This window comes from Lepidochelys olivacea (assembly GCF_965140295.1).
Source record: "Lepidochelys olivacea isolate rLepOli2 genome assembly, chromosome: 4".
NCBI lineage: Eukaryota > Metazoa > Chordata > Testudines > Cheloniidae > Lepidochelys > Lepidochelys olivacea.
This window is the reverse complement of record NC_140414.1, coordinates 97,256,389-97,281,456: the sequence shown is the minus strand read 5'-3', so window position 1 is coordinate 97,281,456 and position 25,068 is coordinate 97,256,389. Positions and strand designations below refer to the sequence as shown.

At 40.8% G+C, this 25,068-nt stretch overlaps 1 protein-coding gene across 1 annotated transcript in view; it reads right to left on the bottom strand.

Moving 5' to 3' along the window:
* Nucleotides 1-25,068, bottom strand: part of SCFD2 (sec1 family domain containing 2) — a 312,552-nt gene that overhangs the window by 178,652 nt on the left and 108,832 nt on the right. The window contains exon 5 of the mRNA XM_084626275.1: nt 14,783-15,032. Within this exon, the coding sequence (XP_084482401.1) occupies nt 14,783-15,032 (250 nt within the window). The remainder of the gene's footprint in view (nt 1-14,782; nt 15,033-25,068) is intronic.

Here is a 25,068-nt window from a genome sequence, read left to right as displayed (position 1 = left end):
CTGAGGTACTTGTCTGCCAGCTTATGCTCATAGGTCTGAATAAGTTTATAGTCCATATCAGAAAGGCCAAATTTGATCTCAGCCTTTTTTTGAAATAAAGAAGCACCTCATCAAATGTATATTTGCATATGGATCCAAAACTGGCCCTTAATTATGAGGGACAGAAGCCATCTTGGCCAACACTGGGAACTAAACTGGAGTCCTCCAGAGCTAAAAGTATGAGTGGCTACACCCTGACCTAAAGAGCCAGGGGCTTTGTCATAAGGGTCTATAGGAGACTCAGACCCTCTATGGATAGAGCACAGAGGGGAACACATAACACTCACTGCATCTGCAAAACTACACTTATTTGAGTCCTAAATTATTAATAAAAATAAAAACATATTACATTATTGATAGTCAAAATATATACCAGCTTTAAGAAAGGTTCTTGTGTGTCATTTTCAGGTTCTTAAATTTTAACTCCACACATACTATTAGACTCTAAAGGCACAAATGGGCTTATGCAAAAAAATGATTATGATCAATAATTCAGGACATTTATTTGGCTTTGCACATAACCCTGTGATTATGGACCCTTGTGATTCTTTTTTACATCTGTGCCCAGCTGTACATTGAAATATTGTATTTCAATATACTGTATCCATAGTAAAATCTGTACAGACTGCTACCTTGCTGTAACTGCCATAAATTCAAAAATTGCCCTAAATTCAAAGGCTCAAATTAATCTCTGGTTTAACTCCACTGAAGGCACTGGAATAATACTAGAGTAAATTTGACCCAGTAATTATAAATGTCCAGTTCTGTCCAGTAATTATTCCTGTTTGCCTCAGATGATGCATTGTTTTCTACACTTGTGCATTTCCACTGAGAACAACCTGAAACAATCAAGAACACTGTGTGCAATTGTTCAGAGGCGTTCAGAGGCTTGTGCTATAAGGGTTAGCACGTACTGGTAGCACTGCTTCCTGGCTCCTAAAAATATACTAAATTTGAAAGAATGGTAAAAGAAGAAGAAGATATTTGCTGAATAGTTTAGTACCTTGAAATTCTTGAAAGATGGTTACTGACACAAAACAAAGAGGCGAACTTCTATAATCATAAGCAAATATCCTAAAATTTGTTTTGGTGTACAAAAGAGAAACAAAAACAAGTGCCAGATTTATTTTATATGGGTGGTGACCACTAAAAGAACATTTTTAATCATATTATCTAACATCTCCCTGTTTTTGTTTTGCCAGGCTTGGTGTGCACTGCAAACTAGCAAGAATTTACTCATATTTTTAAAATTAGTAAGATATATCCTACCAAAACTTGGAACCTTCGCAAGGAAGTGACTTGTATGGAAAAGAAGGAGAGAAAAAATAAGATTTAACTTCACCACATATATTTTCACAAGTACCTTTTAAAAAATGTCACCTAATTTTAAAAAGGAGCTTTAGTTTCCATTCCACAGCTTACTTAAACAGGAATACTTGATGTCAGAATGTCCTCTATATGCTATTGCATCTGCATGCCGAAAAATAATATAAATGGTTAATGAATATTGCACCATATCAGTTTCCTGTTCCAGTTGGCTGTCTTGTTATGTTGGCAGTGATTCAGGGGCCTGCAGAGCTGCAGGCATATGTCTCATGTTAAAAAGTCTCATGTTATAAACACTTCAATGAAAATTACCATCCAGTTTGGAGCCAACTCTGACCAGGTGCTGTAGAGAAAATAAATAGGTAACATATGAAAGCAGAATGAAAGTTGGGCTTCTATGGGGATTATGTTCTATGCTACATTTAAAACGTCAGTTTGAAATCTGAACTAAAATATCCCCGCCCTGGACAAAGAAGTCTAATTCTTTTACTGTTGATACTGACCAGTTTTTCAGCTGAGTCTTTTGTTATAAGACATCCAACAAGAAGTTTGTAAACAAATACTTTATTATTTCTCAACACTAATTTTGAGTTAGGCTGAACAAAAATACAGATAAAACTGTCTCCCTGGTGGTCCCCTACAAAAATTCTCCAGGTATCCTGATTAGACAGAAGCAGAGGTTAATTCTGAATCTGCTGAGAAACTCTCCCATTCTGAAGCCAGAGAAATCTGAATAGGACATTCCACACCCTCTCATTTTCAAGAGCAGAGTATTATTTCCTGATTATCATGTATAACTAGGTTCTAGGGAACACAGTCTGGGTTCACTACTAAGAATGCTCAGGGAAACCAACCAGATATCATTATGGGGTTGGATTCTACCACAGCTGACACACGGTTTGATCCTGCACCATCCAAGTCAAAAGGAATTTTTCCAACAAGCCCTTAAAAAGACCATAGTGAAAGTTACTGGGATCTTAGAAATCTGCATGTTCCTGCAGAAAAGGCAGGAGACTGGGCGTCAGGAGTCCTGCATTTTGTTCCTGGCTCAGATACTGACTGAAGTAAGTCACTTCACTGCCTCAGTTTCCCCATCTGTAACAGTGGGTATGATAACACTTAGTTACAATACAGTGTGAGGTGCAAATTAAAACTTGTCAAGTATTTTGAGATACTTGGGGTAGTATGAACTCCCAGTTGCTGCACAGCCATGAGAAGATGGACTGGAACACCCAGTCACTGAAAATGGCAGGCAGCTAATTTGCATGAGCTCTTCACCTCTCATTTAGCACCATAACTTGGCCATGAAGCAGCTTTGTTTTATGTCAGATTCACTATCTTCTGGGGCTTCTTGATCACAAATATTTTCAGCTGAATTTTGTCCAAAATGTGTCAGGTAAATGCTTGAAAAGTAACAGAAGATCATTATTTATGCTTAGTTTTATATGCACACATTGCAAGGCAGAGAAAGGAGCATTTTAAGTTTTGCTAATATCAACTGGTGTTGCAGGAAAAAAACAGCATCCTGAACTGGGGTCTTTGCACCTAAAAAGGATTTCAATGCAGCTTTGAACAAAGTAATCTGGTTTTATTTGGTCCTGCTGTAATGATTTCAGCACTGTGGCAGCACAACTAATTAGCGAGATCAGCAAAGGCTATATTTTGACATTAACTATAAAAAGAGAAATCGTGCCAATAAACTCTGTTATCTCTATAGGATATAAATAGGGTCTATGCTGACCATGAACCAATCTTTTAGCTACTGAAAAAAAATTGTTATAATCTATGAAGGGCTTCAGTTTATAATTTGATTGTGGCCAGTCACTAACCAACATTTTCTTCTATTTTAATAAAAGCATTATGACATTCAGAGACATCATGGCTCCATGACAATGACATCCTTCCATTCAAATCACATCAGGGTGGTCTACACGGACCCTGCCCAATGGAGTCTTCAGAGATTAGCTATCATTACAGAGGAACATTTATAGCAAGAGGCTTGTGCAATAGAGTAGATTCCTGCAACAATACCACCTGCAACTGAGCATGTTTGGAGCATAACCCAGTGGAACGAGATCTTCTTAGCAATATAAATTGATGTGCCATCGGCTTGCTTACATCAGAGAGAAAAGTAATCTTTTACTCTAAAAACAGGGATTGGAGAAAGCTAATCTGTATTTGAGAGAGCAGTGCTCCTGGAAATTCAAAATGTTTTGCTGTTTGATGCTTTGAGGCATTATCCCACCCCCTGTAACCACACTATGAACTTTTAAAATAAACAGTTTAGTTTATAAATCTTAGCTCTGGCTTGAATCAGATCTGTATCTAATAACCCCATCTATAGGCAGTCCCCCACACATGCCTGAAATCAAGGAGCAACCCTCAATACCAGGCCCTTGCATCCTGGCCATTCCAAATTGCCCTGACAATAGTCTAATGAGTTATTTTTATATTCACTTTTCCAAGCAGACAATGTGAATGGGGACAGTCAAGCCCCCAGGAGTAGACAGACAAAGTGGAAGCATTTGGGGAGGGACTGGAGGGCAGAAGACCTAGTTAAGATATTCCATGAGATGCAAATGCACAGTCTAAGGATCACAACTTTACATTTCCTGGTTTCTGTGTGTTTATAATCTTAAATACTTAATACTTCAACAGGCATTTGTTCTAGTGTCCCAAATTTCTTCCTGTGTAATGTAAAAACTTAAAAATATACTTCACCTCTAACCAGATTCAATGCCAAATGGTTTAGCCTTTTCATGACTCTCACTTAGTAATGCATTGAAATAAAAGTTTCATCCACTAGAGCAGTAGTTCTCAATCTTTTTGGGCTGGTTTTCTATGTCTCATAACTAAGGCTATGTTTTAGTCACGGGTATTTTTAGTAAAAGTCATGGACAGGTCACGGAGAGAAAACAAAAATTCACAGCCTGTGACCTGTCCATGAGTTTTACTATATACCCCTGACTAAAACTGGGGGGGGGGGGTGCGGCTCAGGAGGGTGGCCCGGGGGCGCCATGGGTGCTGGGGAGGGGGTGTCACGGCCCAGGGGGGAGCCGCGGTTGCTCACGGCGGGGGGTGGGAGGGCGGACTCCATACCCAGCTTCTAGCTCCACATGCTGCTTCTGCTCTGCGCCAAGCCCTGGTTCTGCACCTCCCATTGGCTGGGAACCGCAGCCAATGGGAGCTGTGGGGGCAGTGCCTACAAGCAGCCGCAGCACGTGGAGCTAGGAGCTGAGGGAGGGGAGTTGCTGTCACCCTTCTAGGCAGACCTCCCCCTCAAGGTAAGCACCACCCCGCACCCAAACTCCTGTTCTGGAGGACGGAGGGGCCCAAGACTCCCCCAGCAGTGGCCGGTGCACCTGGCCCAGGGGCTGCCCAAGCTGCTGAGGCTGCCCCCAGACCAGGGGCACCATCTGCTGCAGAAGTCACGGAGGCCACAGAAAGTCACGGAATCTGTGACTTCTGTGACAAACACGAAGCCTTACTCCTAACACAAGATGAGGGAACATTCAATGAAATTGAAAGGTAGCAAATTCAAAACTGATAAAAGGAAATGCCTTCTTACACAACGCATAATCAGGCACTGGAGCTCATTGCTACAGGTTGGTGCTAAGGCCAAGAATTCAGCAAGATTCAAAGAAGCCTTGGATGGTTATACGGCTAAAAAGAATAAAATAGCTAATCGTAAAAAGCTAATGGGTTCAGGGTTTATGATAATCTCTGATTGTTAGGGGTTAGGATGATGCCTTCCTGGGGCAGAATATCCTATACCTGCCTACTCTGGGGTTTCTTCTACCTTCCTCCAACACTTCTGGTTAGAGACAAGGATACTGGACTAAAGGGACCATGAGTATGATACAGTGTGGTACGTCCCATGTTGCACGACACACAAGACAGCAAGACAGAAAATAGTCCTGCAATCCACCATACCCCAGTCTTTTGTGGCTATAAAGAATTGTGAAGTTGGGTCACAGAGAGACACAATAGGAAGTTTTTAGGTGCTGTGGAATAGAGCTGCTGATGTGACTGTTGGAGGAAAATGCATTAGGTACCCTTGCTAACCCAATCACAGGTGATATCCCACAAGTTTAGAATTACTACACTAGTGTATCTAAATTGGCTTGCCCTTCAGTCCAACAGACCTTACAGCCTTTTGGTCTTCCGAGCACACCATAAAGTCACATCTGTTCTCCAAGACTTTCCCTTCCAGGGTTGCACTGTGAAGCGGGGGATGGAAGACTTGTTTGTGGAAACTGGAAAACATATTCTGGAATTGTTTTGTGGGCATATTGGTATTTTTTTCACATTTTTATTGTGTACAGCTCTGGATGGGTGCTAAAAACCTAAACAAGCAAACAAATAAATTAATAAATAAAAGAGCGTATTTTATATCCCATTTGTCTACATCTGCCAAAGAAAACCCATTTGTTGAAAAGGATCATTTTCCATTATAGTTTAAATCACTGTTTTGGTCTAATCATTTCCCCCCCGATTTCCAAGATTTCTGTAGGAAACAGTGATGAAGAACTTACGTCTGTTGTAAATTACACCCCTGAAAAATATTGGAACTGTAACCTTCAGTTTTATTATACAAGGTATTAAAATAGTCCACAATCACACATATTATTGAACAGCTACATTAAAACACGCTATAATTGTATCACAGTTTAAAATGGATATCATGTACCAAGCATATCAGATTTGCCATTTGATTTAGGTAGGCATTATCCCATTATGTTTTTAGTTTAATTAATGATTTCAGCATGTTTTGAGCTTCGCTGATATAGGATGTTATAAAAATACAAAATATTATTATCATGCATTTTTACATGAAAAATGTTGTGTTCATGCAATGTTAAGGGTGGAAAATTAAGCACTCAAAAGTAAGGAAATTCCACATGTCGAAGTTTCTCACACAATGTAAACTTAGACAAGTGGTGCAGCCTAATATATTTTACAGTATACACTAATAACTCAGGCCCGTCCGCATTAAGGAAATCCACTGCAATGTACCTATGTGGGTACAGTTACACCCATGCAAATCTCTATTGTAAATATGCTGCACAACTGCAAAAAAAGGCTTATACCAATGCACTTTAATTTGGTAACATACTACTCCTAGGGGAATTCTGCGCCAAAAATATAAAAATTCTGTCCACAATTATTTTAAAATTCTGCAAAATTCTGCATATTACATTTGCCAAAATAACACTATATAATCACTCCAATTTCAATTATTTTGGTAATTTAATTCAAAATACCTGTCAGCTACTATGTCTGTAACAATACAGATGCCAAAAAAAAATTTTCCCCCAGGAGTAAAAAGAGTTAAACAAACCCCTACAACAACCAGTTCCTGTTTCTCTACCCTCTACCCCCAAGAGCCCAGCCACGGGGTGCCCCCCAGCCCAGATACCCACACCTCCTACCCCTCAGGCCCCAGCTCTTCCCCCCCCAGCTTAGACACTCACATCCACTGCCCAGAGCCCAGCTGCAGCCCCCCCCCCCAGCCCATAAATTTACACCCCTTCTTCCCCCAGAGCCCAGCAGCAGCAGGATGCCTCCCAGCCCATACTCCACACTCAGACCCACTACCCCCCAGAGCCCAGCCACGGGGTGCCCCCTAACCCAGACACCTGCATCCGCTACCCCTCAGAGTCCAGCTGCAGGGCACCCCAGACATTCTCACTCCTCCTCCCCCAGAGCCCAGCTGCGGGGTGCCCCCCAGCCCAGATACCTGCATCTGCTACCCTCCAGAGCCCAGCTGCAGGCCATGCCCCCACCCAGACACTCACATGCACCCTGTAGCTTCCCAGAGCCCAGAGATGCAGAGGGAGAAACAGCCTGATGCTGGGTCCCAGGCATGTACAGAATTTCCTGCACGCCACCTCCTTCCTTCAGGGCATGCCAGGAACTGCAGCTCCCCGGAACCCTCTAGCTCTGTCTCCCTCCTCCCAGCAATGTCTTCTATTTGCAAGCTGGGCTCTGTCAGGTCCAGTGGGCCCCAGTGACAGCCAGAAACTACAGCCCATTTCTGGGGGCGGGGGGGGAGGGAAGAGAAGGAAAATCTGTGCGGAACATTAATTTCTGTGCAAATTCTGCATTGTGCAGTGGCACAGAATTCCCCAAGGAGTACCAGACCAAAAGAAAACACTGGTACAGTGCAATGTATCTGTTAGGGGTTTACTACGTCAATGCAGTTATACCATTACAAATTTTGGCCTCACAATATATAATAAATGTACATTTACACCTTAAAGGGAAAACAGGAATAGACAATAGAATGACAAGAGTTATTGTTGTGAGAGAATTCCAGATTTTTGATTACTTGACCTTGCAATCTAAATAAAGGACATCAACAAAATGCTTTAACACTAGGTTCTGGTATTTAATTTCCCTAGTGCTTTGAAGGACAGGGAGAAGACAGAGAAAGGAAAAATGTGGCTCTCTTCAGCTTGCAGATCTTACAAGATCTGCAAGCGAAGGGGTGAACCAAGGAGGGTGCAATTGGGTATCTGCCAAGGTTCAGAATCACAGTTAAGGTCTGGGTTATGATTTCAGCCTCAACCAAACTAGAATCAGAAAATAAGCTTAGTAAAGGTTCGTATCTGGGGAGTACAGCACAATGCCCCTGAAATTCAAAGGCTTCTGATTAATAATAAGAACACAGGAATGGCCATATTATGTCAGACCAATGATCCATCTAGCCCAGAATCCTGTTTTCTGACAGTCCAGATGCTTCAAAGGGAATGAACAGAACAGTGGGGAGGGATAGCTCAGTGGGTTGAGCATTGGCCTGCTAAACCCAGGGTTTTGAGTTCAATCCTTGAGGGGGCCATTCTGTGTGACAGTTGTTTTGGGGAGCGATAGCTCAGTGGTTTGAGCATTGGCCTGCTAAACCCAGGGTTGTGAGTTCAATCCTTGAGGGGGCCATTTAGGGATCTGGGGCAAAAATTGGGGATTGGTCCTGCTTTGAACAGGGGGTTGGACTAGATGACCTCCTGAGGTCCCTTCCAACCCTGATATTCTATGATTCTTAAGATTCTTAAGGGCAATTATTGAGTGATCCAACCCTGGTCATCCAGTCCCAGCAGTCAGAAGTTTAGGGACACCCAGAGCATGGGGTTGCATTCCTGACCATCTTGGCTAATAGCCATTGATCCACCTATCCTCCATGAACTTATCTAATCTTTTTTTTGAATCCAGTTATACTTTTGGCCTTCACAACATCCCATGGCAACGAGTTCCACAGGTTGACTCTGTGTTGTGTCAAGAAATACTTCCTTTTGTTTGTTTTAAATCTGCTGCCTATTCATTTCATTGGGTGACTCTTTGTTCTTATGTGTTATGTGAAGGGGTAAATAACACTTCCTCATTCACTTTCTCCACACCAGTCATGTTTTACAGGCCTCTGCCATATAACCCTTAGTCATTTCTTTTGTAAGATGCACAGTTCCAGTCATTTAAATCTCTTCTCATGTGGAAGTTGTTCCATACCCTTAATCATTTTTGTTGCCCTGCTCTGTACCTTTTCCAATTCTAATATATCTTTTTCTGAGATGGAGAGATCAGAACTGCATGCAATACTCAAGGTGTGGGTGTACCACGGATTTATATAGGGTATTATCATATTTTCTGTCTTATTATCTATCCTTTCCTAATCGTTCCTAACATTCTAGATTTTTTTTGACTGCAGCTGTACATTGAACAGATGCTTGCAGAAAATTATCCACAATGACTCCAAGATCTCTTTCTTGAGTGCTGACAGCTAATTTAGACCCCATCATTTTGTATATATAGTTGGGATTATGTTTTCCAATGTGTATTACTTTGCACTTATCAACACTGAATGTCATCTGCCATTTTGTTGCCCAGTCACCCAGTTTAGTGAGGTCCCTTAGTAACTCTTCACAGTCAACTTAAGACTTCATAATTTTGAGTAATTTTGTATCATCTGCAAGTTTTGCCACCTCACTGTTCACCCCCTTTTCTAGATCATTTATGAATATGTTGAATAGCACTGGTGCCAGGACAGATCCTTGGAGGCTCCACTATTTATCTTTACCTTTAGTCCAAACACTTGTTTCTGATCATTTAACCAGTTACTGACCCCTGAGAGGACCTTCCATCTTATCTCATGACTCCTCACTTTGCTTAAGAGCCTTTGGTGTGGGACCCTGTCAAAAGCCTTATGAAAGTCCACGTACACAATATCAACTGAATCACCCTTGCTGACTGCCTCAAAGAATTCAAATAGATTGGTGAGGGATTATTTCCCTTTACAAAAGCTGTGTTGACTCTTCCCCAGCATACCATGCTCATTTATGTGTCTGATAATTCTGTTCTTTACTAGTTTCAAACAATTCTTGGTACTGAAGCCAGGCTAACTGATCTGTAATTGCCAGCATCACCTCTGGAGCCTTTTTTAAACATTGGCATTATGTTAGCTGTCCTCCAGTAATCTGGTACAGATGCTGATTTACGCAATATATAACAAATCTTAGCCTTCATATAGTGTTTTTCATCTATAGCTCCCAAAGTGATTCACAAAAGATTGGTATCAATTCCTTTTACACACTGGAAGCTAAGACACAAAGAAAGTAAGTGACTCACACAAGGTCGCACAGTAAGTCTGTAGCAGTCAGGAAGAGCACACATAAGTCTTGACCTCTAGTGCCATGCGCTGTTCACTGGAACATGCTGCTTCTCTTCTAGTTCATAGTTTTGGCCCTGTTTTACTTATAAGTAAGACTAAGATTTTGTCAAGGTTATTTTTAGTAAAAGTCACAGCCAGGTCACAGACAATAAACAGGTTTCAGAGTAGCAGCCGTGTTAGTCTGTATTTGCAAAAAGAAAAGGAGTACTTGTGGCACCTTAGAGACTAACAAATTTATTTGAGCATAAGCTTTCGTGAGCTACAGCTCACTTCATTGGATGCATTCAGTGGAAAATACAGTGGGGAGATTTATATACATAGAGAACATGAAACAATGGGTGTTACCATACAGATTGTAACAAGAGTGATCAGGTAAGGTGAGCTATTACCAGCAGGAGAGTGGGGGGAAGGGAGGGGAACCTTTTGTAGTGATAATCAAGGTGGGACTTTTCCAGCAGTTGACAAGAACATCTGAGGAACGGGGGGGGGGGGGAATAAACACGGGGAAATAGTTTTACTTTGTGTAATGACACATCCACTCCCAGTCTCTATTCAAGCCTAAGTTAATAGTATCCAGTTTGCAAATTAATTCCAATTCAGCAGTCTCTCGTTGGAGTCTGTTTTTGAAGTTTTTTTGTTGAACAATTGCCACTTTTAGGTCTGTAATCAAGTGACCAAAGAGACTGAAGTGTTCTCTGACTGGTTTTTGAATGTTATAATTCTTGACATCTGATTTGTGTCCATTTATTCTTTTACATAGAGACTGTCCAGTTTGACCAATGTACATGGCAGAGGGGCATTGCTGGCACATGATGGCATATATCACATTGGTAGATGTGTAGGTGAACGAGCCTCTGATAGTGTGGCTGATGTGATTAGGCCCTATGATGGTGTCCCCTGAATAGATATGTGAACACAGTAGGCAACGGGCTTTGTTGCAAGGATAGGTTCCTGGGTTAGTGGTTCTGTTGTGTGGTCGCTGGTGAATATAAACAAATAATTTATAAACAAATAAACAAACAAAAATTCATGGAAGCCTTGGCCTGGCTGTGACTTTTGCTGCTGCGGGTCCATGGTTTCCCCTGCCACCGTGGTGGCACAAACCTGTTGCCCGTAGCTGGAACCCTGAGGAGGGCCCCCAGTCACTGGAACCCTGCCAGGGCCTGGCTGGCTGCCAGCTCCAGAGTTCTGCAGTCCGTGGGGCTGAAGCAGAGAATGTCATGGAGGTCTCTGGAAGTCACGGATTCCCTGACCTCCGTGACATAAACATAGCCTTACTTTAACTTTAAAGCTAACTTTGCTGCAAACTTAGGCAGCCTATATAGACCACCTAATTACCACTATTTATTTATGACGTTATACTTCATTGTTAGTATGTTGTATATAAATAATTAATTCTACACTTCCCAACTCCTTTGTGCATTCATCCTGTGCACTGAATGAGGCGGTGTCCTGTGGAAAATCTAGTATGTGATCATGTAATTAAAGACTGTCTCATAATTCATACTCAAGGGAGCTGAATTAAGCTTGCACAGGCAACCTAAATACTGGCATTTCCTAACTTTCAAGTGCTTCACTTAGCAAACTTAATAACATTATTTTAACACAGCCGTTCGGTATGAAATTTCCTAGGGTTATTGTAACAAGCCTCTGATCATGAATCATCAGCCGGCTCTGAATCCTGAACCTTCAGCACTGCTACTACTTGAGCTTCAGGACTAACTTTTGTAGCTGGCAGCAGCAGAAGACTTATCTCAGAAGGTGGATGCACTGGGGGGGGGAGGGGCAGGTTTAAGGGGCCGTTGGGGGAAATCTGTTCTGGTTGTACCTCCCCACCTTGGGAGTCATAGGAATTCCAGCCCCTTCTGGTACTCCCAAGGGGATAAATACCGCAATGTGCTGGGTCCATGTGTGTGTGTGCGTAAGGTACAAACAACCTTAACTTTGTCTTTTCCTGACTTGAATATTTAACTATGCAATTTTAATGTTCTCCCAACAATTTATTTTTCTGGAATTTTCAAATCAGAGATAAAAAGAGTTTTTCCCTTTGTTCTACTAATGAAAACCAATTTATTGGTTGGAGTTTAATTAAGTTTTGCAGCCACTCAAAAGCAAAACATACTTTTTAATTTAAAAGAAAATCATGAGACATTATAATTGGAATATTCCAGATCCTCAGTTGGTGTAAACCAGCACAGCTACACTGACTTCAAGGAGAGATACCAATTTACAGAGCTAAGCATCTAGACCCACTATTCTCTTTCACAAGATCCTTCTATGTCTGTAGGCCAATTTTTGTTCTTTTTAGTTAGTCCAATAAAATGTCACCAACAGTTTGTTGTTTTGTTTTTCTTTGTGATTGGGGCAGCAGAACTGACACTTTTAAATAAAATACAAACCACAGAATTGCACCAAGTCAAAAAACATGCCAGCAAGCAGACAATACATTATACAGTAAGTCACAGACAGACATACACACAGATTGACCAGCATTTCATCCATATTTCTTCAGGTAATTAAGAAACTGCAGGAGCATAATATAACTAATATGTCTACTAAGAAACAGTTCAGCCACCTCTTTAAAAAATAGACTTTTACACTCACAATTTGTCTCCTAATGATGTGTTTGTAATGTTTCCTACATATCAGTAGTTCCATGGGCAACTGGCCTTCACGATCCACAATTAACTTGACTGTGAATGAAACCCTTTATCCAAAACAAAAGTCTTTATAATACATCAGCATGAACTTGTCATAACTTTTGGTAAACAGTTAAAACGCTCCAAACTAGTCAAGGTATATTATGCAGACAGAGAGCTCAGTTTTCAAATGTGCCTAAATTATGAGATCCAACTCCATACTAGTAAAAAAATATTTAGATGATTAGGAGCACATCTCAAACTCCACTGTTCAAAGATTACGTCTGCAATGTGAAAACAAAAAATTGCTTTTTCAAAATACAATTCATTTGTACTTAGACTTTCATTTACCATTTTTTATTTGTTTGTTTCCTTGAAGATCCTGACATTTGCTTCTACTTAGCAAACCTACAGACACACAACACTGGAAAAAAGTAAGGAAATCTATGTATAAAATATGGAAATACATACAAGTTAGAATTTAACCTAACTTGGTGAATACTGTGAAGACCTTACTCCCAGTGAGCTATGTAATCCAGTCTCTAATTGTACTAGCAACTTTGATGGACTGTGAGACTGTAGAGGGCAATGAACAAAGTTTCTGTGAAAATCAGAAAGCAGTTTCCCTGCTGAGTCTTCATGAAATTAAATGTTAAATAATTCAACACCTCCCCGTTTTCTTTCTTTGTTAGTCACAATTAAGGAAAATTATAAAACAGTGATTCGAAACATTGATCAACAGAAGAAAAATCTAAACATGAAGATGGAGCTCTGCACAGCAGGGTTCGGTCTGCACAATATCCAACAGTGAATACCACTGAGGTCATTTGGAAACATTATATGAGCACAAGACAATCAGCATGCACTGAAAAAAGTGTCATAGAAATGGAATGCAAGAAATATAGAACACACACATTCTCTCTCTGTCACACACACACCCCTACTTAGAAACTAAAGGGCAAAATGAACAAACTACAAGCAGTACGCCACTAACAGCAATATCATCGCTAATCCAAGTCCCAGTGAAATCAACGGAAAGGCTCTAACCATCTTCACTGGGCTTTGGAGCAGTGTGTGAGTAAGTGATTCTTGTGATGTACATTAAGGTGGAACACGCACCTCCCATTCCTGCACTCACAAAAATAATCTTAAAAGCTTCTATACATGTGGAAATGTACTGGCATAATTATATTGGTATAATTATACTGCTGTAGTTATAGCAACATAAATCCCAGCGTGGCCATGCTTATTCCAGAATAAGAGTGTCATTTTATGGTTAATTTATACTGTTCCCAGAGTAACATAAGCTAAACATGGAGAACTACACTAGTATAACTATAGTAGTATAATTATGCCAGAAACTTAGACTGTTAGTACTTTGGGGCAGGGACTGGCTTTTTGTTCTGTGTGTCACCTAGCACAATGGTCTATGACTGAGGCTCCTAGGCACTAATGCAGTACAAATAATAATTATACCTGCAAACAGGCAGATGAACCCATGGTACATGGGCAACACAGCCCCCCTTCCATTCTGAAATACTATTCTTCTGCTACAGTTCTAGTGTTTACAATCTTTTTGAACAATTTTTAAGTATGTGGCAAGGACAACTGCAAGTTATTACTTGGCTATTCTACAGAAGGCACTAATAAGTTATAGTGTTGGCCAAAAAGGACTCACTATGCTTATTATTTCAGTTAAAAATTCAATGTTAGTTTAAGACACAATTATTTTTTTATGACAGACTGGACAGTTTCTAGCATTCACAACCCTGTGGTTTGCTGAACATGTTTCCACGATTAATTTTGACTTTCCAAGGTCAACTTTACACTGATCAATGTAAGAAAATTGGGGAAAGGATTACTTTATGAAAACATACAAACTTAACTACTCTTTAACAAAAAGAACAAATTACAGAACTTTCACCAGACTCGGCACTATTCAGGATAACCCGTCAGCATTTGGCTTTTGTGCACATCAGTGATGGAATAATCTACAGGAAATCCTCATGCTTACTCACATAACCCTAACCACCCCAGACAAGTCATGCTATTTCAATGCTTTTTTTAGGTACAAATTTCATACCTACTGTTTTTTCATTGCACTGAAATATAAACTCACCTGTTATTTTCTGCAGTAAGGAAGATAGTTCTGGTTCATCACAAAAAGTCCGGACTAGTGCCTTTTTCACCTCTCCTTCAGCTTGATCCAGCTCTTTTCCAGCTTTGATTTCCCCAACCACAGAGTAAATATACACCAGCAAGACAAGGAAGTCCTCAGAGGTATAGTCATTAGCTGTCCTCTCATTATGAGACTTGATCATAGGCAATAACTGGTTCAAAACACTGGGTATTTCTGACTCACCAATATTCTGAAAACAGAGAAGAGAAGATCTTGTTAATATAAACAGGTAATTTTTGTCACCATCAGACAGACACTGCTACCTATGTGTGGGAACAGCTCTATTGAGTTCTTCTGCAAGGCTGCCCATCTGTTCTCAGATTCTTCCTGAAGACCACTTCTTCCACACTACCACCAAAAAACAAACCAAGTAATTTATTTAAAACAAATCCAAGCACTGTCTCCTCCATTATGCCATGGACTAACCTTTATGGAGCAAGTGCATAATCTCATTAATGTTGCCCCTCTCCTTCTGTTATTCCCTTCACTGCATCAAATTTGTAAGCTCCTTGTGGCAAGGATTGTGTCCTCTCACCTGGACTGTGAGAAGCCTAGCACGCTCTTGGGAGTACTTGCAGAGCAATACACTCCTCAGCATAAGTAATGGTGATGGACTCGGGCCCTAGAAGTTTTTCCGTCTACGCACTGTTACCCTATCTGAATATTTTCCAATTGAGAGTTTCTTTCAGAAACAATTACTATGTATTATACACACACAAAACCTTAAAGAAGCATTTATTAAGGTTGCAAAGTCAAGTACTCGAAAGTTAGGAAATGTCAGAATTGAAGTTGCCTGTGCTGCTTTAATCTGACTTCCTGTTGCGTAAGTGTTATGACAGTCCTCCTCCCTGTCCCCCGGAGCATGTTCAGTCGCCCTGTGAGGATAACTCATATGCTGTCTGGTCAGCACTATGAACCGGGAGAGGTTGGGGCATGCTCAGTAAGGACAAACTCTTTGGAGATTTCAGCTTCTAATACTGAAGAAGTACCTGTGTGCAAACTACAATTTTTCAAAGACTTATAACTTGGACATGTGTGAAGCTGGATCTGCCTGACTCTGTTCAGGCACAGCAGTGTACCTGGAAAGAATCTCGCCCATGGTGTTTTTTAATTATTAGCTTAGCTTTAATTTTGTATAATTCACTGTGGTTTTAGAAAGCAGTATGTTTTTGGTGACACAAATTATTTCACATGGATGTATACACTGTTGTTATTATTTCAGATCACTATTGATCCTAAAACTGAAGACAACACAACTGAAGAAAAACAGTTGTAAAGAGCTGCACGGAGGAAGCCATCTGCAGTGAACAACAACAAATTTTTATTGGTCCCATAAACACCGATAAAAAAAATCAGGAACAAATTCTCAAACAGGATATGTTCTTTTTTGCATACACCCTGTTTAAGTGTACATGTCCTCTAAAACGGATGTGTTGCTTGGGAACATACAAAATAGAGCATGCTCACCTCCTAGTTGAGAGCACACAGAGGAACCGAAAATAAGTTTGTGTGCAATGTTGCACATAAACTTGACTGAAATTTTGGCTCAGACTTTTAAAGGTATTTAGGCATTGCGGTGCTCAGCATTGCAACAGCTAACTAATTTAGGAGCCTATGTCTCATGTTCAAATGTGATTTAGGTCCCGAGAGGCCTAAATCCCATTGACTGTCAATGACTAAATGCGTTTAAAAACCTGAGCCTTTCCACCTATATTTACATAACATTTACTAAAGAAAGGGTATAAATTAAATTTAAAACAACAACACGTCTTCAAAGAAAAAGGAAAGAAAATAATAACTTAAGCAGCTACAATCAACTGTTAAGTTAAAAACATGCATTTGGATTTTTGGGTTATGGTCTATTTTGAAATGTTTTTCTCATCTCTTGGGAAATAGTGTTACAGTGGATTTCAAATTTAAATGCCAAACTTAAGCGGCTATTTTGTGAAAACAGGCCAGTTGGACTGTTACCTCCATGAAATAAGGGCCAAGCCACCTCTTTTCCAAGCAGAATACCACAGGGAGATGGGAAATTTGTCTCAAACAAAACCCTTAGCAGTTTGTCATTATCTAACCACCTCTAATGATTAAGGAGCTCTCTGTGCCTCATTACAATCAATCAATTACGCTGATTGAACAGCTCCTAAAACACAAGTTTTAAAAATGCAACTGCCCATGACCCAGATTTCCTGCTGGCAATGTTGGCCTCAGGTTAGCCCTGTTTGTCTATCATCAAGGGAGCCAATAAAAACAGGTCAATCCTAAGCTTTCCAAAGCCTCCATAAAGAACATTCACAATGTTCAAGTCGGCACCAACGTAGAATCAGACTCTACCACCCCCTCCTCAGTTGCACTGTTTGGACATTTTAAGCCTATGATTGAACATTCTTCAGACTCCAGAGAGAGTGAGTTAGTGATAGATTTTTTTTCCCTTTCCCGTCACCCCTTCCTTTCTCTTTCTTTCTTTTTTTAAACTTGAGCTGAGCAACAATATACTGTCCCTAAAGGCAAATGAACTGATGTCAGTTTGCTCACTTCTGCTAAGGGTCTGTTTTTGGCAGATTGGAGAATACAGAAGAAAGTAAAAATATAATTTTCAGTTTGTAAAGAGTGAACACGATATTGTGCTTCAAAAATTACATTTAAAACTGACTTCAAGAATCTATAGTATTGAAGAGGGAGTATAAGAAATAATAAAAATAATAATATTTTGCCCTTCTGTAGAACCTTTCAACCAAGGACAATTATTGTAAATATTAATTAAGCCTATGTAAATCTTGTTCAGTAGGTATCATTACACACTTTTTATAGTTTGGGAAGCTGAAGTTCAGAGGGATTCAGTGACTTACTCAAGGTCACAGAATTAAGAAGAGAACTCAGGAGCCTGAATTCCAAGTCCATGGGCTCACCAACAGACCACACTACAGCATTAAAATTATTTGGGAGGGGTGAACACAGAGACGAGAGTTTCATCTATTTTCTGTAAAAAATAGATGCATATTATTTAGATAAACTGCTTTATTATGCAAGTGATTTTTGATTTAAGATATAAAGAATATTTTATTCTTTTAGTGTGGCATCCAGCAAGCTTGCAGTGGCTTGAGGACACCGGGGTGGTAGGTGCTGCTGAAAAAGGCCACTTCCAGATAGAAAGACAGGAATAACTAAGAGCGAAGGCAGAGATGGCACTGTATTCTGCTATGGAGAGGATTGGGGTTGTGACTGATCGGCTTGCTGCTCTTGGAGCCAGTAAAGAGAGAATGCTCCTGGTGAAGGGCAAAGGTTCTAGCACGATCCTCAGGCTTAGCCTGACTCCTCTGTCTTTACTCTTATTGTCTTCTCCCCCTGGAGGCTGCTCCTTAAGTTGTCAGCCTTGCTTTCTCTCCTAAAGCTGGCTGCTTACTGGCCATTTCATCCCTTTAAATGCTAGCATTCGGTAGCCATATCCTCAAAACTTCTGAGATTCTGGTTTCCCCATTCTCATCATTTCCTCTATGGTGAAACTTTGCTGGGGGCTGCCCATTCCAGCATAGTTTAGGGCCTTGCCTGTCAAAAGATGCTGGTCCCTGTCTCTCTCCTGTTATCTCTTCCCAACGTCACCCCAACCCCTGATAATCCTACACACAATCTCAAATTAAACTGGCACCTGGCATTTAAAATGCAAACAATCACATCGATTGGAGGTTTAACTAAAGAAGGGGAAATGTTGATTGGAGCACAAAGAAAATGTTGACACACTGTAAAAATGAGGTTTTAGTACTAAGCCAATAACTCCTGAGATCTATTCCCAGCTCTGCCACTAAATCACAGTACTATACGAAATTGAGCACGTCAATAAACTAATTTGGGCAGAATTTTCAGAAGGGGCCAGCAGCTCCCAACGAGCACTTCTGAAAATCCAGCCACTTCTTTAATTACCTAAATATGAGCTGAGAAGATTTGAAAATCTGGTCCCATATGCTTCAGATTCCACATAGAATCATAGAATATCAGGGTTGGAAGGGACCTCGGGAGGTCATCTAGTCCAACCCCCTGCTCAAAAGCAGGACCCATACCCAATTAAATCATCCCAGCCAGGGCTTTGTCAAGCCTGACCTTAAAAACTTCTAAGGAAGGAGATTCCACCACCTCCCTAGGCAACGCATTCCAGTGTTTCACCACCCTCTTAGTGAAAAAGTTTTTCCTAATATCCAACCTGAACCTCCCCCACTGCAACTTGAGACTATTACTCCTTGTCCTGTCCTCTTCCACCACTGAGAATAGTCTAGAACCATCCTCTCTGGAACTACCTCTCAGGTAGTTGAAAGCAGCTATCAAATCCCCCCTCATTCTTCTCTTCTGCAGACTAAACAATCCCAATTCCCTCAGCCTCTCCTCATAAGTCATGTGTTCCAGACCCCTAATAATTTTTGTTGCCCTTCGCTGGACTCTCTCCAATTTATCCACATCCTTCTTGTAGTGTGGGGCCCAAAACTGGACACAGTACTCTAGATGAGGCCTCACCAATGTCGAATAGAGGGGGACAATCACGTCCCTCGATCTGCTCGCTATGCCCCTATTGGCCTTCTTGGCTACAAGGGCACACTGCTGACTCATATCCAGCTTCTCGTCCACTGTCACCCCTAGGTCCTTTTCCGCAGAACTGCTGTCTAGCCATTCAGTCCCTAGTCTGTAGCTGTGCATTGGGTTCTTCTGTCCTAAGTGCAGGACCCTGCACTTATCCTTATTGAACCTCATCAGATTTCTTTTGGCCCAATCCTCCAATTTGTCTAGGTCTCTCTGTATCCTATCCCTGCCCTCCAGCGTATCTACCACTCCTCCCAGTTTAGTATCATCCGCAAATTTGCTGAGAGTGCAATCCACACCATCCTCCAGATCATTTATGAAGATATTGAACAAAACCGGCCCCAGGACCGACCCCTGGGGCACTCCACTTGACACCGGCTGCCAACTAGACATGGAGCCATTGATCACTACCCGTTGAGCCCGACAATCTAGCCAATTTTCTACCCACTTTATAGTGCATTCATCCAGCCCATACTTCCTTAACTTGCTGACAAGAATACTGTGGGAGACCGTGTCAAAAGCTTTGCTAAAGTCAAGAAACAACACATCCACTGCTTTCCCTTCATCCACAGAACCAGTAATCTCATCATAGAAGGTGATTAGATTAGTGAGGCATGACCTTCCCTTGGTGAATCCATGCTGACTGTTCCTGATCACTTTCCTCTCATATAAGTGCTTCAGGATTGATTCTTTGAGGACCTGCTCCATGATTTTTCCGGGGACTGAAGTGAGGCTTACTGGCCTGTAGTTCCCAGGATCCTCCTTCTTCCCTTTTTTAAAGATTGGCACTACATTAGCCTTTTTCCAGTCATCCGGGACTTCCCCCGTTCGCCACGAGTTTTCAAAGATAATGGCCAATGGCTCTGCAATCACAGCCGCCAGTTCCTTTAGCACTCTCGGATGCAACTCATCCGGCCCCATGGACTTGTGCACGTCCAGTTTTTCTAAACAGTCCCTAACCACCTCTTTCTCCACAGAGGGCTGGCCATCTATTCCCCATGTTGTGATGCCCAGCACAGCAGTCTGGGATCTGACCTTGGTCATGAAGACAGAGGCAAAAAAAGCATTGAGTACATTAGCTTTTTCCACATCCTCCGTCACTAGGTTGCCTCCCTCATTCATTAAGGGGCCCACACTTTCCTTGGGAAGAAGGAAGAAGAACTTTCTTCTTGTTGCCAACATACCTGAAGAAACCCTTCTTGTTACTCTTGCAACATGCAGCTTGGCTGGGGAGCCCCAGCCCACAGAGAAGAAAGGGGAGATGAAGCAACTGAATTACAGCTCCCATGAGGCACTGCAGCAGCATAGTCAAATCCAAATAGTTTGTTTCTGGCTGAAATATTTCAGTTTTCAAGTGTTTTGTTTCTCTTTAAAAAATAATGTGGAAAGCAAAAACTTTTAGCAAAAAAAAGTATTTGGTCAAAGACCCAATTTTCTGCCAAAAAACTGTTTTGGTGGGAAATTTTCAGCCAGCCCTACTAGGCACAACACTCAGAGTCTAATATAAGCAACAAAAGAGTTTTTAAAAATTCAGCTTTACTAATAAACTCTGTTCTTAACCTGCCCTGCCACGTCTAAGTTTGCCACCTGACATAACTGGTGATAAATGAGTGGAATTCTATTGACTTCTATGGAGCTACACCAATTTACCTAATTTCCAGAGGCCATACCAAACCCTTTTTGAACAGTATAATTAATACTGCCCTTTACTTCCTTTCTCTCCCACCTTGCTCTCCCTGACTCTCCTGAACTTCCCAATTGTTTAAGTGGCAATTTCCTGCTTTCATTAAACTGACATCATCTTCAATCATTTCTTGTTTCTCTTTAGTTATATGCCTGTCAGATTCAGTTGTTAATTGTTATACCATACCTGCAAGGCTTAAACATGTGTTCTAATAAAAAATTAAATACCCTTAGTTGTCCAACACAAAGGCTCATAATAAACTTACAAATAACTAATCTGCTAGTGGACGCAGTACAAAAATCAATCCACGTCAGGGAGTTATGCTGTCTGGCAATGTATCATTGTATCACAATGTCCAGTTTCTCTTGGTCTCTCTTTGGAAAACAATATAAGTTTACAGCTGTGTTAAGATATTTTAATGAGTTCATGGGGGCCCAATAGCAACAGGATGCTAAAAAAAAGGAGATATAAAATAAGTCTGGATTTTATTAGGCAAATCTCTGCTAGCATAAGAACAATTTTACATAAAACCCTGAGGGTATGCCTACACTGCAATAAAACACGCATGGCTGGCCCGTGTCAGCTGACTTGGGCTCGTGGGGATCGGGCTGTGAAGCTATAAAATTCCAGTGGAGACATCTCAGAGCAGGCTGGGGCCTGGGCTCTGGGATCCCATGAGGGGAGAGGGTCCCAGAGCCCAGGCTCCAGCCCGAACTTGGATGTCTACATTGCAACACTATAGCCCCACAAGCCCAAGTCAGCTGACAGAGGCCAGCCATGGATGTTTTATTGAAGCATAGACATACCCTGAATGTCCAACAGAAGAGAATCACCGACCAAGAAACAGTTAATGTGGGCTTCAGTCCAACCCTGCTAGGTCAAAAGCCTTTAGCCATGATGGCTCTCCATAGGGCATGCTTAGAATAAACATGAATCAGCAAAGTGAGCAAATCTGTCAGAAATATTGGAGGAAGCAACGTGTGAACTACCAGCTGCAAGGGGGCTACAGATTTACGTGATGAGAATATGAGACCAACAGTGAACTGCAGCCAAGGAACATTAGGCTAAGAGTAATGGGTGCTTAGATACTACAGTACAGGCTCATTATTAGACAGAGCTGGTAAAAGAGAAAGAAGAGTTACATAAATATTTCTGTTTTGTATTTGGAAAAAAACAGGATGATGTACTTGTACCACATGAGGACAATTAATTACTTTCCAGTACATTAGTAACTGAGGAGGAGGGTAGACAACATCTATTAGGGATAATCATTTTTTAAATCATCACCCCCAGGTAACTTGTACCCAAGAGTCCTAAAACATTTGACTGAGGAGCATCTCTGGCCTACAAAGTTAATTTTTAATATATCTTGGAATACCGGGGAAACTCCAGATGACTGAAGAGTGCTAATGTTGTGCCATTATCAAAAAGGTAAAGCGGGGTGACCTGGATCACTATAGACCAGTAAGTCTGACATCAGTCCCGGGCAAAATAATGGAAAAAGCTGATACAGTATTCAACTGATAAAGAATTTAAGGATAGGAGTATAGTTAATGGCAGTCAGCATGGTTTTATGGAAATAGGTCTTGTTCAACAAACCTGATTTCATTCTTTGATGAGATTACACTTTCAGTTGATAAAAAGTAATTACGTAGATGAAACATTCTTAGGGCGTATAAGGTGCATAAGGTGTTTGACTTAGTACTTCACGACATTCTGATTAAAAATTTAGCACTATACAATATCAGTAGAGCACATATTAAATGCATTAAGAACTGGCTAACTGACCAATTGTAAAAAGTAGGTGTCAACGGGGAATTATAATTGAATGGGAGTGTTTCTAGTCGGGTTCTACAGAGATCAGTCCAACACTAGGCCCAATGCTATTCAACATTTTCACAGATGATCCTGAATTAAATATAAAACATAAGAATGGCCATACTGGGTCAGAACAATGGTCCATCTAGCCCAGTATTCTGTCTTCCTAGAGTAGCCAATGCCAGATGCTTCAAAGGGAATGAACAGAACAGGGCAATCATCAGGTGTTCCATTCTCTGTTGTCCAGCCCCAGCATCTAGCAGTCAGAGGCTTAGGGAAACCCAGCACATGGGATTGTGTCCTTAACCATACTGGCTAATAGCCACTGATGGTCCTATCCGCCATGAACTTATCTAATTCTATCTTGAATCCAGTTATAGTTTTGTCCTTCACAACATCCTCTGGCAACAAGTTCCACAGATTGACTGCATTGTGTCAAGAAGTACTTCCTTTTGTTTGCTTTAAACCTGCTGCCTATCAATTTAATCAGGTGACCTGGGGGTGGGGGGGAGGGGTTCTTGCATTATGTGAAGGGGTAAATAGGTAAATAACACTTTCATATATACTTTCTCCACACCATTCATGATTTTTTTGACCTCTATCACATGCCCCCTTGGTTGTTTCTTTTGTAAAATGAACAGTCCCAGTCTTTTTAATCTCTTCTCATATGGAAGTTGTTCCATGCCCCTCTATCATTTTTGTTGCCCTTCTCTATACCTTTTCCAATTTTAATATATATTTTCTAAGATGGGGAGACCAGAACTGCATGCAGTTATTCAAGGTGTGGGTGTACCACGGATTTAGATAGTGGCATTATCATATTTTCTGTCTTATTATCTATCCCTTTCCTAATAGTTCCTAACATTTAGACTGCCACTGCACAGTGAGCAGATGGTTTCAGAAAACTATCCACAATGACTCCAAGATCTCTTTCTTCAGTGGTAAAAGAAAATTTAGACCCCATCGTTTGGTATGTATCATTGGCATTATGTTTTCCAATGTGCATTACTTTGCACTTATCAACACTGAATGTCATTTGCCATTTTGTTGTCCAGCCACTAGGTTTACTGAGAGATCCTGTAGTAACTCATTGCAGTCAGCTTTAGGCTTAACTATCTTGAGTAATTTTGTATCATCTGCAAACTTTGCCAGCTCACTGTTTACCCTTTTTTAAAGATTATTTATGACTACGTTGAACAACACAAGTGCCAGTACAGATCCCTGGGGGCAACACTATTTACCTCTGTCCATTCTGATAACTTACCATTTATTCCTATCCGTTGTTTCTTATCTTTTAATCAGTAACTGATCTATGAGAGGACCTACCCTCTTACTCTATGACTGCTTAGTTTGCTTAAGAGCCTTTGGTGAGAGACCATGTCAAAGGCTTTCTGAAAGTCAAAGTGCAATATATCCATTGGACCCCCCTTGTCCATGCTTGTTGACGCCCTCAAAGAATTCTCATACATTGTTGAGGCATGATTTCCCTTTACAAAAGCGTGTTGTCTCTTCCTCAACAAACTGTATTCATCTATGTGTCTGATAATTGTGTTCTTTACTACAGTTTCAACCAATTGACATTCAACCAATCATCACTGCTGATAAAATTTGTGGATGACAAAAAGATTGGCAGAGTTTCATGAAGATGATAATCATGAAGATAGGATTGCATGGTAAACAGCCATTTTAAACAAAATGTGTTTTAATACAGCCAAATGCAAAGTTATCTATTAAGGAACAAGGAATGCAGGCTGCGTTTAAAGAATGAGGGACTATATTTTGGAAAGAGTTCATGGTTCTAAGGAATGGTAATGGGGAAAACAGCACAATAAATACAAAGGATTTCAAGAAGGCAGACTTTTGTGAACTCAGGGAGTTGGTAGCTAAGATCCCATGGGAAGCCAGTCTAAGGGGAAAAACAATTCAAGTGAGTTGGCAGTTTTTCAGAGAGACATTATTAAGGGCACAAGAGCAAACTATCCCACTGAGTAAGAAAAATAGGAAGTATGCCAAGAGACCACTCCGGCTTAACCAGGAGATCTTCAATGATTTGAAACTCAAAAAAGAGTCCTACAAAAAGTGGAAATTACAAAGGATGAATATAAACAAATAAGATAAGTATGTAGGACAAAATTAGAAAGGCTAAGGCACAAAATGA